The 15,066-nt window shown below is 48.4% G+C and overlaps 1 protein-coding gene across 3 annotated transcripts in view; it reads left to right on the top strand.

The window, feature by feature from the left end:
- Positions 1-15,066, top strand: part of SPINT2 (serine peptidase inhibitor, Kunitz type 2) — a 34,767-nt gene that overhangs the window by 12,861 nt on the left and 6,840 nt on the right. For all 3 annotated transcript variants that reach the window (XM_007996663.3, XM_007996660.3, XM_037991616.2), the window contains exon 2: positions 11,750-11,920. In XM_007996663.3, coding sequence (XP_007994854.1) covers positions 11,750-11,920 — 171 coding nt within the window. The remainder of the gene's footprint in view (positions 1-11,749; positions 11,921-15,066) is intronic.

Here is a 15,066-nt window from a genome sequence, read left to right as displayed (position 1 = left end):
ACTGCAAGCTCCGCCTCCCGGGTTTACGCCATTCTCCTGCCTCAGCCTCCGCAGTAGCTGGGACTACAGGCGCCCGCCACCTCGCCCGGCTAGTTTTTTGTATTTTTAGTAGAGACGGGGTTTCACCGTGTTCGCCAGGATGGTCTCGATCTCCTGACCTCGTGATCCGCCCGTCTCGGCCTCCCAAAGTGCTGGGATTACAGGCTTGAGCCACCGCGCCCGGCCTGAAGCTTTTTAATATATAAGCCATTCTTGGTTTTTTTTTTTTTTTGGAGACGAGTCTCGCTCTGTCGCCCAGGCTGGAGTGCAGTGGCGCGATCTCGGCTCACTGCAAGCTCCGCCCCCCGGGTTTACGCCATTCTCCTGCCTCAGCCTCCCGAGTAGCTGGGACTACAGGCGCCGCCACCTCGCCCGGCTAGTTTTTTTGTATTTTTTAGCAGAGACGGGGTTTCACCGTGTTAGCCAGGATGGTCTCGATCTCCTGACCTTGTGATCCGCCCGTCTCGGCCTCCCAAAGTGCTGGGATTACAGGCTTGCGCCACCGCGCCCGGCCATAAGCCATTCTTTTGCTTTTTCTTCCCTCTTACTCGTTTTTCTGTCCTGGCACATACACATACACATTTGTGTATTTCATTTTATCCTGTTTTCCATTGCTGATCAGCCGACCGTGTATTTAAACCGTTCTGAGTATTCCCTTGTGTGGACGTCTCAGAAGCCATTTAGCTAGCACGAGCAAAATGTCTCAACGATGCATTTTTAGCTGTTGAAGGTCTGTGAACACCAGAACCTTTGTGGATGTGGTAATAGTTGCCCCTGTTCTTTGAAACTCTTGGATTAAATGACTCTTCAGAGCTTTCTTTGCTTTTTGATACTAAGGAGTGGCCTGTAGCCTATCCTACTTTTCTGTGTAAAGTATGCTTTTCTAATGTTTGGGGATTTTTATAGCAAATAATTTCTCCTTGGTTACTATCCTTAGAATTCCAAGTGTCTTTAATTAAAAGAGGAGAGTTGTTTTTAGTGATGTTAGTTGTTTTTAGGAAAGGTGTCCTGCGGTGTTTTTCACTAAGGTGGCTCATGCCCGTAATCCCAGCACTTTGGGAGGCCGAGGTAGGCAGATCACTTGAGGTCAGGAGTTTGAGGCCAGCCTGGCCAACACAGCAAAACCCTATCTACTGAAAATACACAAAGTAGCCAGGTGTGGTGGTGCACTCCTGGAGTCCTAGCTACTCGGGAGGCTGAGGCAGGAGATCACTTGAACCCGGGAGGCAGAGGTTACAGTGAGCCGAGGTTGTGCTATTGCACTCCAGCCTGGACAACAGAGTGAGACTGTCTTAAAAAAAAAAAAAAAAAAAAAGTACAGGCCAGACGCAGTGGCTCAAGCCTGTAATCCCAGCAATTTGGGAGGCCGAGACGGGCAGATCACTAGGTCAGGAGATCGAGACCATCCTGGCTAACACGGTGAAACTCCGTCTCTACTAAAAAATACAAAAAACTAGCCGGGTGAGGTGGCAGGTGCCTGTAGTCCCAGCTACTCGGGAGGCTGAGGCAGGAGAATGGTGTAAACCCGGGAGGCGGAGCTTGTAGTGAGCTGAGATCCAGCCACTGCACTCCAGCCTGGGCGACAGAGCCAGAATCCGTCTCAAAAAAAAAAAAAAAAAAAAAACATACAATGGAGTGGTAGACCAGCTTACGGGAGGTGTTGCACTTCCCTCTGCCATTGGAGAGACTCTGGATCTGCAGCCAGGGGAGCTTGTGAAGGCTTCTTGTCCACAGAAATGAGGGTGGCAGTTGTAACTTTCTGGATGGTGGCCCAGAGGAAGCAACGCTGGCAAAGCCTCTTCTGTGAAGCAGCTCTCAGAGCAATTTTGTGACATTGAAAGAGCAAAGGATAAAACGTTGAAAGCTGATCCAGATCTAGAAAAGTGTTTGGCAGTTGCTAGAAAAGGTGTAGAAATGATGCTTGCATTGTGTCATAAGTTATATGGTGAGAAGACCACAAGCACGGTTCAAACTCCCCTTAGAAATTCTTTTGCGGCTGGGCGCGGTGGCTCAAGCCTGTAATCCCAGCACTTTGGGAGGCCGAGACGGGCGGATCACGAGGTCAGAAGATCGAGACCATCCTGGCTAACACGGTGAAACCCCGTCTCTACTAAAACTACAAAAAAACTAGCCGGGCGAGGTGGCGGGCGCCTGTAGTCCCAGCTACTCGGGAGGCTGAGGCAGGAGAATGGCATGAACCCGGGAGGCGGAGCTTGCAGTGAGCTGAGATCCAGCCACTGCACTCCAGCCTGGGCGACAGAGCGAGACTCTGTCTCAAAAAAAAAAAAAAAAAAAAAAAAGAAATTCTTTTGCAAAGAAATTAACACTGTAATCCTAAATGTTTCTAATGTTTTAACTTACAATATGCTAAATAAATACTCTTTTGTTTGTTTTGTTTTGTTACTCTGCATTTATAGCCAATAGAGTTTGTTTTGGTTTTTTTTTCTTATTTTTTTGAGACAGGGTCTTGCTCTGTCGCCCAGGCTAGAGTGCAGTGGCGCGATGTCAGCTCACTGCAACCTCTGCCTCCCAGGTTCAAGTGATTCTCCTGCCTTAGCCTCCCGAGTAGCTGGGGCTACAGGCACGTGCCACCACGCCTGGCTAAGTTTTGTATTTTTAGTAGAGATGGGGTTTTGCCATGTTGGCCAGGGTGATCTCGAAATCCTGACCACAGGTGTGAGCCACTGCACCTGGCCAAAAAATTTTTTTATTTTTTGTAGACAGGGTCTCACTGTGTTGCCCAGGCTGGTCTTGAACTTGTGACCTCAAATGATCCTCCTGCCTTGGCCTCCCAAAGTGCTGGGATTATAGGTATGAGCCACCATGCCCAGCTTGACAAAAAAATTTTTTTTTTTTTTTTGAGAGATGAAGCTTCACTCTTGTTGCCCAGCTGGAGTGCAGTGGATCGGCTCACTGCAACCTGCACCTCCTGGGTTCAAGCGATTCTCCTGCCTCAGCCTCCCGAGTAGCTGGGATTACAGCCACGTGCCACCATGCACAGCTAATTTTGTATTTTAGTGCAGGTGGGGGTTTCTCCATGTTGGTCAGGCTGGTCTCGAACTCCTGACCTCAGGTAGTCCACCCACCTCGACCTCCCAAAGTGCTGGGATTACAGGCAAGAGCTACCGTGCCCAGCTGACAAAAATTTTTAAATGTCGTTGAGCAGTATCATTTTTCCCACTGATTATGAGATTGCTTTGTGTGATCACACGCTGACGGGCAGGCCAGTTGCTGCCTGTGTTTGCTATTTGGCCCCTTATAGAAAACATTTGCAGACCCTTGTTCTAGAAAAAAGATAGGTGGGAGGAGGAGTAGGAGAAGCATTTCAGGAGTGGTTTTGGCCTTTCCTGTTCTGCACGTGGTGAGGCAAGAAGCTCTTGTGCCTCAGCTCATAGCACTCATGGGAGTGTGTCAATAACTAGAACTCTAGGAAAGTTATTTTTGCTTGTTTTAAAAATAAGCTTGTTTTGGGGACAGGCATGGTGTCTCACGCCTGTAATCCCAGCACTTTGAGAGGCCGAGTTGGGTGGACTACAAAGTCAGGAGATCGAGACCATCCTGGCTAACACAGTGAAACCCCATCTCTACTAAAAATACAAAAATTAGCCAGGCATGGTGGCAGGCGCCTGTAGTCCCAGCTACTCGGGAGGCTGAGGCAGGAGAAGGGCGTGAACCCGGGGGCGGAGCTTGCACAAGCCCAGATTGCACCACTGCACTCCAGCCTGGGCGACAGAGCAAGACTCCATCTCAAAACAAACCAAAAAGCTTGTTTTAATGGATATAAAAACATGAATAAAAGAAAACGCCAAGTTCAAGATGGTAGGGGGTTAATTTGGAAGAGGCAGAGCAAATGTGATTGAATGAGGGGTATGCAAAGGGTTTCCTCTCTATCCATGTTTTTTTTATTTATTTTTGGAGAACGAAGTCTCGCTTTGTTGTCCAGGCTGGAGTGCAGTGGCGCGATCTCGGCTCACTGCAACCTCCACCTCTTGGGTTCAAGTGATTCTCCTGCCTCAGCCTCCTGAGTCGCTGGGACTACAGGCGTGCTCTTCCATGCCCTGCTAATCTTTGTATTTTTCAGTAGAGACCGAGTTTCACCTTATTGGCCAGGCTGGTCTTGAACTCCTGACTCCAGGTGATCTGCCTGGCCAGCCTACTCTATGTTTTAGTCCTTGAGAATGTTAGAATTTGTTGACACTGAGATGTGGATATACAAGACATGGGGTATTTTCTGTATTCGTCAGCATATTTGAAGTATTTCATTAAAGTACTTACTTTGCAAAGTAGACACAGCTGCAGTTACGCATTTTTGGAAAATGATTAGGTACTATCTCAACTGTTTTTGTTTTTGAGACGGCGTCTCTGTCACCCAGGCCTGAGTGCAGTGGCGCAATCTCAGCTCACTGCATCCTCTGCCTCCCGGCACAGGTGATCCTCCTACCTCAGCCTCTCAAGTAGCTGGGACCACAGGTGCACACCACCACACCCGGCTCATTTTTAAAATATTTTTGAGCTCAAGTAATTGGCTCGTCTCAGCCTCCCAAAGTACTGGGGTTACAGATGTGAGCCACTGGCCCAGTACTCTCTTCTTAAGCCTATAAAGTTAGATGAGATTGGCAGTACTTGGGACCCCTCAGAACTCTATAATGTCCTCCTTAGAAGGTGACGGCAGATTGATCCAGCAGACTGTAGATGTCTTAGTCACCGGCTGATCGTCTTGGTTAAAGCTCTAGTGACTTCAGAACCAGAGAAACCAGTTTTCCAAGACACTCACAAAGACCAGTTTGTTTGGCAGTTTTGCTGTAGCTGACATTCAGAATGCCTGCCAGGATTTTCTAAGTGAGGTTCATATTTCGGATAATGTGTGACTTTAGCCATTTCTGATGCTTTTCCGAAAGAAAGTTATTCTTCCCTAAAGGCAGGAATTCTACTTTTGCTTAGGTATTCTGAAGCTTATGAGTTCATCCAAATTTGGTTCCTTTCAGCATTTTCCTCTTGGTCTGTCTCGGTTTTGAAAACATACAAAATGTACTTAATTTTGCCCTAGCATTTGTCAGCATACAAAATAGCACTTGAGTCATGTTTTTCATGATTGCTTCCCAATACTATTCTAAGACCAATATAGCATTTTGTCATTTCATAATAATAGAATTCCTCATTAAGGAATAACTTTCTAAAAATGTGTCCAACCCATTTCCCCCCAGCCTTGGCCGTTTCCTTTGGTATGTTGGTGTCCATGACCCTGTCATTGAGTGTGACTGAAAACAGAGGCCTGGCAGAGGGCCTGCCCTTGGTGAGCCCTCAGATTGTGATAAAGACCCTGAGGAATGTTTTGGCTTTTAGGCAACCTCAGTTCTGTTTTCCTACTGCCTGTTGATGCAACGGCTTTTTCTTCCCATCAGTCTGAAGGGTCATGTTAGTGCCTGGGCTCCCATCAGACCATGGGAAACTCATCCTGGCACTGCTGCCTGCCTCACTTTAACCACCTCGAGTCTCAGCATTCTTGTTTGTAAAGTGGGGATATTGTTACATGATTCACAGTTTTATTGTGACCATTAGAGGTAGGGCACGTGATATGCCAGGCATCATGCTTGGCAAAGGCAATAAGTAATGCAACCAGGTGCCGTGGCTCATGTCTATGATCCCAGCACTTTCAGAGGCGGAGGCTGGAGGATCACTTGAGACCAGCCTGGGCAACATGGTGAGAACCCCATCTTTACAAAAAATAAAAGCCGGGTGTGGTGGTGCGTGCCTGTAGTCCCAGCTACTCAGGAGGCTGAGGTGGGAGGATTGCTTGAGCTCAGGAGGTCGAGGCTGCTGTGAGCTGTGATCATGCCATTGCACTCCAGCCTGGGTGACAGAGTGAGACTGAGTCTCAAAATAAATAAATAAATACAAGGTTTTTGCAGAACAATGAATGAGAAAATGCATTGTTGTTATTTGTGGTGGAAGTGAATACTATATGGCATGTGTTTCCTGAAGGAACACTGTCTCCATTAAAACAAATGAGCAAACAAAATCCCTTTTCATGACTTCATTTCTCTCAGGCCTGAGAGTAAAGTTTACATCATAGATGCTTAAAAACAATTCAGTTAGTAAAAGCATGTGACAAGATGAGATGATTTGCCTTCAACAAGGAGCTTCCTTCCATATGCACAGAAAGACGCTTGTCTTAACACAGTAAGGACATGGTTAAATTTAGTCTTAATTGAACCTAACTTCAGCCAATTAATCTGCTACTTAGAACTCTTTTTTTTTTTTTTTTTTTTTTTTTTGAGACGGAGTCTCGCTCTGTCGCCCGGGCTGGAGTGCAGTGGCCGGATCTCAGCTCACTGCAAGCTCCGCCTCCCGGGTTTACGCCATTCTCCTGCCTCAGCCTCCCGTGTAGCTGGGACTGCAGGCACCCGCCACCTCGCCCGGCTAGTTTTTTGTATTTTTTTTTTAGTAGAGATGGGGTTTCACCGTGTTAGCCAGGATGGTCTCGATCTCCTGACCTCGTGATCCACCCGTCTCGGCCTCCCAAAGTGCTGGGATTATAGGCTTGAGCCACCGCGCCCGGCCTAGAACTCTTTTACTCAAATGAAATTTGAGTAAAAAAAAAAAAAAAAATTTTTTTTGGCCAGGTGCGGTGGCTCATGCCTGTAATCCCAGCACTTGGGGAGGCTGAGACGGGTGGATCACCTGAGGTCAGGAGTTCGAGACCAGCCTGACCAACATGGAAAAACCACGTCTCTCCTAAAAGTACAAAATTAGTGGGCATGGTGGCGCATGCCTATAATCCCAGCTACTCAGGAGGCTGAGGCAGGAGAATCGCTTGAACCTGGGCGGCGGAGGTTGCAGTGAGCCGAGATTGCACCATTGCACTCCAGCCTGGGCAACAAGAGTGAAACTCCATCTTAAAAAAAAGGAAAAAAAAAATTCATTAGAAGAATTTTCAGTATACAAAGCAGTGACACGTTTTATAAACCCCCATGCACCATTACCCAGCTTCAACAACAACATCTGTCTTTCAGACATATTTTTAGTCCAAGTTTTCTCTTAATAAAGAGACTTTCTTTTTTTTTTTCTTTTTTTTTTTTTTTTTTGTTTGAGACAGAGCCTTGCTGTGTCACCTAGGCTGGAGTGCAATGGCAAGATCTTGGCTCACTGCAACCTCCGCCTCGCGGGCTCAAGTGATTCACCTGCATCAGTTTCCCGAGTAGCTGGGACTACAGGTGCCCACCACCATGCCTAGCTAATTTTTGTATTTTTAGTAGAGACGGGGTTTTACCATGTTGGCCAGGCTGGTCTTGAACTCCTGACCTCAGGTGATCCGCCCACCTCAGCCTTCCAAAGTGCTGGGATTACAGGCGTGAGCCACCGTGCCTGGCCATAAAGAGATGTTTCTAAATTTTCCCGGGACAACAGTGAAGTTCTGCCTTTCCTTCCTACTTTACCCAAGGAACCTGAAAATAAGGCTGCTTTCTGAAACTTTAAACTACTAAGTCAATGTGTGATATTTAGAGCAGATGTGAGCAACTGTCTAGACACAGAATGGCTTCCCAGGCTCGCAAGACTTGTCATGAAGGCCCCGGCATGTGGACAGAAAGCGTCCAAGCTAGAAAAGGCGCTGGCTTACAGCAGCAGCCCGGAAAGGAAGCATCTCAGGGACAGCTTGTGACCGTGCTCTGGAAGAGCTGTCCTGAGCCGCTAATGTGAGCATTTGGTCTGCCTGACAGATTCCGATGGCAAGAATGTTCCTAGGAATCATACAGTAAACTAACTTTATTCTGACTCCAAGCATCGTGTTCCATTGACGCTTGCTTTCCAGGGTGTTTTGCTGATTCACATCAACACGCAACCTGCTTGATGGAATACAGTGATGTTCTCACTGTAAATTCATCACCTGCTGCTAAGGTCTCATGTATCATCCCGTGCGCTGTTAGCTGTGGCCAGCGCTCCTGTGTCTCCTAAGCACTAGGGCACTGGCAAGAGTGCATGTCTGCGCCTATAAAGATGATGGCCAGGTTGCGGGCAGGGTTGAATTCACCAAGGTAGCTTCCATCCGTCCCTCGATAGGCATTTTTTCTCCTTCTACACACCCTCGGGCGTCTGCACATGCCACGTGTAACTGGCACCCTTGCTTACGAAGTTAACGAATTCCTGCCATGATACTGTGGGTCACCCTGCTTCATTCTCAGGTGTGGTGTCGGGTGGTTCCTGGTTCCTGCCTGGGCACCCGGTGTTGTGGGCCCTCCCTCAGGTTATTGTTTTTTTTTGAGATGTAATTCACATGTCATGTGATTCACCCATTTAAGGTGTACAATATTCCCCTCAGGTTTATTGTGGAAAAAGACTGTGTCTCACACTACTCAGGAAGCTAGGACACAAAGCAGCCAGAGTGGCTGGCCGCCAGGGCTCAGCGTGGCAGGGCAGCGGAGAGGCTGCTGGCACCTCTGTAGCCGTTGGGCGCTCCTGCCTTGATGCTGTTTTCAGCTTTGGATTGTAACTGGGTCCCACGTGGGTCCCTTTCATCTCATCTTCTTGGTGGCAGTGTTGCTCCCAGCGTTGGGCTGGGTGGAGTCACACACCAGAGGACCTCCTCCTGCTGTTTTCTCTGGACGTTGTTGATTATGTGTTTTGTGACCTTTGGCATGTTGTACCTATTCCAGGTGTACAGCCAGCTGGTTCTGGTTGATGTGTAATGGACAAAAGGTGCCCCTATTTAAAAAAAAAAATTTTTTTTTTTTTCTGCTTGTAGTCCCAGCTACTCAGGAGGCTGAGGTGGGAGGATCACTTGAGCCTAGGAGGCGAGGCTTCAGTGAGCCATGGTCCTGCAGCTGCACTCCAGCTTAGGTGACAGAGGAAGACCCTATCTCAAAAACACTTATATAGGCCGGGTGTGGTGGCTCACACCTGTAATCCCAGCACTTTGGGGAGCCAAGATGGGCGGATCACCTGAGGTCAGGAGTTCGAGACCAGCCTGGCCAACATGGTGAAACCCCGTCTCTACTACAAATACAAAATTAGCCAGGTGTGGCGCATGCCTGTAATTCCAGCTACTTGGGAGGCTGAGGCAGGAGAATAGCTTGAACCCGGGAGGTGGAGGTTGCAGTGAACTGAGGTCATGCCATTGTACTCCAGCCTGGGCAACAAGAGTGAAACTCAGTCTCAAAAAAAAAAAATTGTGGGCCGGGCGCGGTGGCTCAAGCCTGTAATCCCAGCACTTTGGGAGGCCGAGACGGGCGGATCATGAGGTCAGGAGATCGAGACTATCCTGGCTAACATGGTGAAACCCCGTCTCTATTAAGAAATACAAAAAAAACTAGCCGGGCGAGGTGGCGGGCGCCTGTAGTCCCAGCTACTCGGGAGGCTGAGGCTGGAGAATGGCGTGAACCCGGGAGGCGGAGCTTGCAGTGAGCTGAGATCCGGCCACTGCACTCCAGGCTGGGCGACAGAGCGAGACTCCGTCTCAAAAAAAAAAAAAAAAAAAAAAAAATTGTGTATCCTAAAATCACTCGTTTTAAGTATTATCATCCAAGGATTTTTAGCACCTTCTACAGAGCTGTGCAGCTATTGCCACAATCCAATTTTAGAACATTTTCATCATCCCCTAAAGATCCCTTTACCCATCACTCCCCAGTCCCACCCCCAGTACCAAGCAACCACTCATCTACTTCCCGTGTCTATTGATTTGCCTTTTATGGACATACTGTACACTTCCATTCATATGAAGTGTCTAGATAAGGTACATTCTAATGGGTGACTTTTCAGTGTTAGCTTTTTTCAAATGATAGGGAATTTCGTGCTTCAGAAGATGCTTTTTCTACTGTGCTACTTACCTGTGATTTATTGTGTGGGTGGGATTTCCTTGGAGGCACGTATGTGTGTGTTTGTTTTGCACAGTAGCAACCTTTTTTATCCGTTGATTAGTGTTCTGTGGAACATCTGGTTTCATGCCCATCACTGTGACATATTTGGGGAGACATAACAGAAGATATATCCCTAGTGGGTGAAATAAACCTAACAAACGTGAAAACAAGTAGCGAGGAGTCAATGACAACATCTAAGCAAGCGTTTGGCTGTGGGATGCTTTTATTGCAGACATGTTTATCAGGCACCCTGTGCCAGGCCCCGTGCAAGCTGGAATGCCCTTGTGCTGAACAGGCAGAGCTGGGTAAAGGCTAGGGTTAGGGAGAGGTGATAATGTGGTACAGGAGCAGACGCGGAGCCACACAGCCAGGCTGTCTCTTTTCAGGTTGCTTTCAGTCCTTCTGGTGGAAAGGCTTATTTTGGTGCAGGTGATGCTTCTAGCAATTTTCTGTCTCCCTTTCAAGAGACCTACCAACCTTTTGCAAGAAATGTTTCTGGCTGAAATTTCATAATATTGGCTTTTGTTTCCCTTTTACTAAAGTAGGGCCAGATTTGAGGGTGCCTTGGAACCCAGGCCCATCTTGGTGTGTCCAGATAGGAGCTATAACAAGCCCTGGCGCAGGGGTAGGACCTGTGTTATCTTTGGAGCCGTGGGCTGGGCTGTAGGCACTAGAGTTAAGAAGCTTCCTTCTAGCTGGGCGCGGTGGCTCACGCCTGTAATCCCAGCACTTTGGGAGGCTGAGGCAGGCGGATCACAAGGTCAGGGGATCGAGACCACCCTGGCCAACACGGTGAAACCCCGTCTCTACTAAAAATACAAAAAATTAGCCGGGCATGGTGGCAGGCGCCTGTAGTTCCAGCTACTCTGGAGGCTGAGGCGGGAGAATGGCGTGAACCCGGGAGGCGTAGCTTGCAGTGAGCCGAGATGGTGCCACTGCATTCCATCCTGGGCGACAAAGCGAGACTCCATCTCAAAAAAAAAAAAAAAAAAAAAAAGAAGCTACCTTCTGAGGCTCTTGCAGTAATTTGAGTATTCTGTGGCCTGCCTGGGCAGAGAGTGGACAGGAAAGGTCAGGAAAATTGCATGTGAGGACTACCGAGGGCGCTGATAGCGCCTCTCCTTCCCAAGCTCACTTCTCCGGCTCTGACCTTTCAGCGCTAAGCTCCCCTTGGCCCTGTGGGATGGGGCAGTATCCAGAAGGGTCTTGGAGTCAGGGTTTTTTTGTTTTGTTTTGTTTTGTTTTTAAGTCATGTTTCCGTTGGGCGTGGTGGCTTGTGCTTGTGATCCCAGCACTTTGGGAAGCGAAGCAGGTGGATTACCTGAGCTCAGGAGTTGAAGACCAGCCAGGGCAACATGGTGAAACCCCATCTGTACTGAAAGTACAAAAAAAACAAAAGCCCCGCATGGTGGCGCACGCCTGTAATTCCAGTTACTCGGGAGGGTGAGGTAAAAGAATCATTTGAACCTGGGAGGCGGAGGTTGCAGTGAGCTGAGATCAAGTCACTGCTCTCCAGCCTGGGCGATGGAGTGAGACTCTGTCTCCAAAATAAATAAATAAATAAAGTCATGTTTCTACACTGGATGTGCATGTCTTCAATAACGGGGACGGGACAAAACATACAACTGAAATACAGTTCAGTGGGTGGGTTGGTGTCTTTATTGTTGGGCGACGTGTTTATACAAGGAAGGAAGCACTGAGTGGGCCTGTTGGCGTTCTGGGCTTGGGAAACAGCTCACAAAGGAACTGCTGGAACTCAAGGCTCTGGTTCCCCTGGGGTATCTGTATACAGGTCTGTGTGTGTCCTTCATTGCCGGGATTGCCCTGCCAAGCTAACGGGATTGTGCTTTGCATTTCAGACTTTTGTCTAGTGTCGAAGGTGGTGGGCAGATGCCGGGCCTCCATGCCTAGGTGGTGGTACAATGTCACTGATGGATCCTGCCAGCTGTTTGTGTATGGGGGCTGTGATGGAAACAGCAATAATTACATGAGCAAGGAGGAGTGCCTCAAGAAATGTGCCGCTGTTACAGGTAAGACAGTAGTAGTTAGAGCTTTTTTTTTTTTTTTTTTTTTTTTTTCCTGTTTTGAGATGGAGTCTTGCTCTGTCGCCCAGGCTGGAGTGCAGTGGTGCAATCCCGGCTCACTGCAAGCTCCACCTCCTGGGTTCATGCCATTCTCCTGCCTCAGCCTCCCAAGTAGTTGGGACTACAGGCACCCACCACCACGCCCAACTAATTTTTTGTGTTTTTAATAGAGACATGGTTTCACCATGTTAGCCAGGATGATCTCGATCTCCTGACCTCGTGATCCACCCACCTCGGCCCCACAAAGTGCTGGGATTATAGGCGTGAGCCACCATGCCTGGCCCCTGCTTTTTTTTTAAACAGGGTCTCACTGCAGCCTCCACTTCCTGGGCTCAAGCAGATCCTCCCACCTCAGCCTCCTGAATAGTTGGGACTACAGGCACACGCCACCACACCTTGCTCATTTTGAAATTTTTTATAGACATGGGTCTCCCTATGTTACCCAGGCTGGTCTCAAACTCTTGGCCTCAAGCAATTCTTCCACCTGGGCCTTCTAAAGTGCTGGGATTACAGGTGTGAGCCACTGTGCCCAGCCAGATTTTGCTATTTAGAGACAATTTATTAACTGGAATGTGGATACTTTCCTCTCTTTATTAGTTCTTGACAGTGGAATCTGGGCGATGTTTTAAAAAGCAGAAGAAATAGGCACCGTATGAATGCCCTGTGGCCATACAGTGGTTTCACAGCAGACCCTCACTCCTCCCCTTCCCAGAAAGGCAGCAAAACAACAGGGCAGAGCTGGAGCCATCATGACCCAGCTTCCTTTCTCCCTCTTTACTAAGTGCAAGTTTCAGAGCAGACCGATGAGGAAGTAGCCTTGCCTTCTTGAGCAGAGGCTTTTTGATCCACTCCAACAGGGCTGCCCCTCTTGTTCCCTGGGTATTTGAGTTATTTTATTTTATTTTGAGACAGAATCTTGCTCTATTGCCCAAGCTGGAGTGCAGTGGAGCAATCTCAGCTCACTGCAGCCTCAGCCTCCTGAGCAGCTGGGATTCCAGGTGCCCACCACCATGCCTGGCTAATTTTCGTAGTTTTAGTAGAGATGGGATTTCGCCATGTTGGCCAAGCTGGTCTCGAACTCCTGGCCTCAGGTGATCTGCCTGCCTTAGCCTCCCAAAGTTCTGGGATTACAGGTGTGAGCCACCGCGCCTGGCCGCTATTTGGGTTATTTTAATTGTGGGACAAATGACTTGAATAGCTCACCCAGCCAAGTTATGGATCAAGTTAAAACAAACATACGTCCTGGAATCTATCCTCTTTGTGGCCCTCACCTGCCAGGGGTTCTGTGGAATCAAGGTAATTTTGACCCTGACAACCTCACAGTTTAAATTAAAACCTAAACCCCCCAGCAGCGTGCCCTGGCTCTCAGCTGAGTGACAAGGACTTCCTGAGAGCCGATGGTGATGAGACGTTGGCCCTTTGGGGCTGCTCCATCCCAAGTGTTCAGAGACCCAAGGGTTTGGCCATCCAAATCCTATGTTAAAGATTTTCACTTTTTTCTTTTTTTCTTGCTTAGTCGCCCACCGGGCTGGAGTGCAGTGGTATGATCTTGGCTCGCTGCAACCTCTGCCTCCTGGGTTCAAGTGATTCTCGTGCCTCAGCCTCTCAAGTAGCTGGGACTACAGGCGCACACCCCCACACCTGGCTAATTTTTGTGCATTTTGTTTATTTATTTATTTATTTATTTATTTTGAGACGGAGTCTCGCTCTGTCGCCCAGGCTGGAGTGCAGTGGCCGGATCTCAGCTCACTGCAAGCTCTGCCTCCCAGGTTCACGCCATTCTCCTGCCTCAGCCTCCCGAGTAGCTGGGACTACAGGCGCCCGCCACCTCGCCCAGCTAGTTTTTTATATTTTTTAGTAGAGACGGGATTTCACCGGGGTAGCCAGGATGGTCTTGATCTTGTGACCTCGTGATCCGCCTGTCTCGGCCTCCCAAAGTGCTGGGGTTACAGGCTTGAGCCACCGCGCCCGGCCTTTTTGTGTATTTTGTAAAGATGGGGTTTCACCATGTTACCCAGGCTGGTCTCAAACTCCTGAGCTCAAGCAATCTGCCCGCTTCCCAAAGTGCTAGGATTATAGGTGTGAGCTACTGAGCCCAGCTAACATTTCACTTTAACTGAAAAAACAAACAAACAATTACACTGGCCTTTAAGTAAAAAATAAATAAAAATATTTTCAGTGGCACTCTCCCTAACATGTTTTTTTGATGACTTAGCGTTGTATCTGTGAGCCACCATTGACCCAGTTACTGTATTTGTATCATCAACTATGATTCATTATGAAGGAGGACTTGGGAGAAATATTTTTTGCTACCTTTTCTGAGCTGTCCCAGTCAAGAGTTGCCTTTAACAAATGTATGTGTCCATCCTGGCTGTTCCTTATCTCCTCAGGAAGGAAGTTGAAGTGTTGAGAACTCAGGCAGTGGACAGTGAGCATAGCCAGGGGACGTGGGTGGCTGTGTGTTCCTGGGAGCAGGCAGGTTAGCTGTCTCCCTAGAGTTTGGCCCTGTCTCACAGGTCCAGAAAGCACATATTGGCATCTGACTGTCTCTTGAGGCGCTCCCATGTGAGTCTGTAAAGAGCTAAACACTGCCAGGGTTGCTAGTGCCTGGGGTCCTTTGCCAGCATATTCTCTCCCAGGCAGGCTCTGTGGGAAGGCAAGTGAGAATGAGAATGCCAGTGTATTAATTCATCATGAGAACTGGGACCGCCCTGGGGAGCAGGCACTCATGTCCCCGGGCCCGTGTCTGTAGTCCGCATAGGCAAGTCTCTAGTCCAGTTGTCAGAAGACTGCTTGATGGAGAGAGGCAGAATGAGGGGAGCTGGTTTGCAAGGTGACCGTTTAATAGCATCAGGCTAGGCCAGGGTTCCCTCCATCTTGGACAAAGTGTAGGAGATAAACGCTGTGTAAAATTCATCATGTTAACCCTTAAAAAAAGTGTTTTGTTCCCGCTCCCCCTCACAAACAGATGAGGTCTTTTTATGTTGCCCAAGCTGGTCTCAAACTCCTGGCCTCAAGTGATGCCCCCCACCCTTCAGCCTTCCAAAGCACTGGGATTACAGTTAAATTAGTTAGATGATTTGATACAGTTA

Source organism: Chlorocebus sabaeus, chromosome 6 (assembly GCF_047675955.1).
Source record: "Chlorocebus sabaeus isolate Y175 chromosome 6, mChlSab1.0.hap1, whole genome shotgun sequence".
Classification (NCBI taxonomy): domain Eukaryota; kingdom Metazoa; phylum Chordata; class Mammalia; order Primates; family Cercopithecidae; genus Chlorocebus; species Chlorocebus sabaeus.
This window is presented reverse-complemented; position numbering and strand designations above follow the sequence as displayed.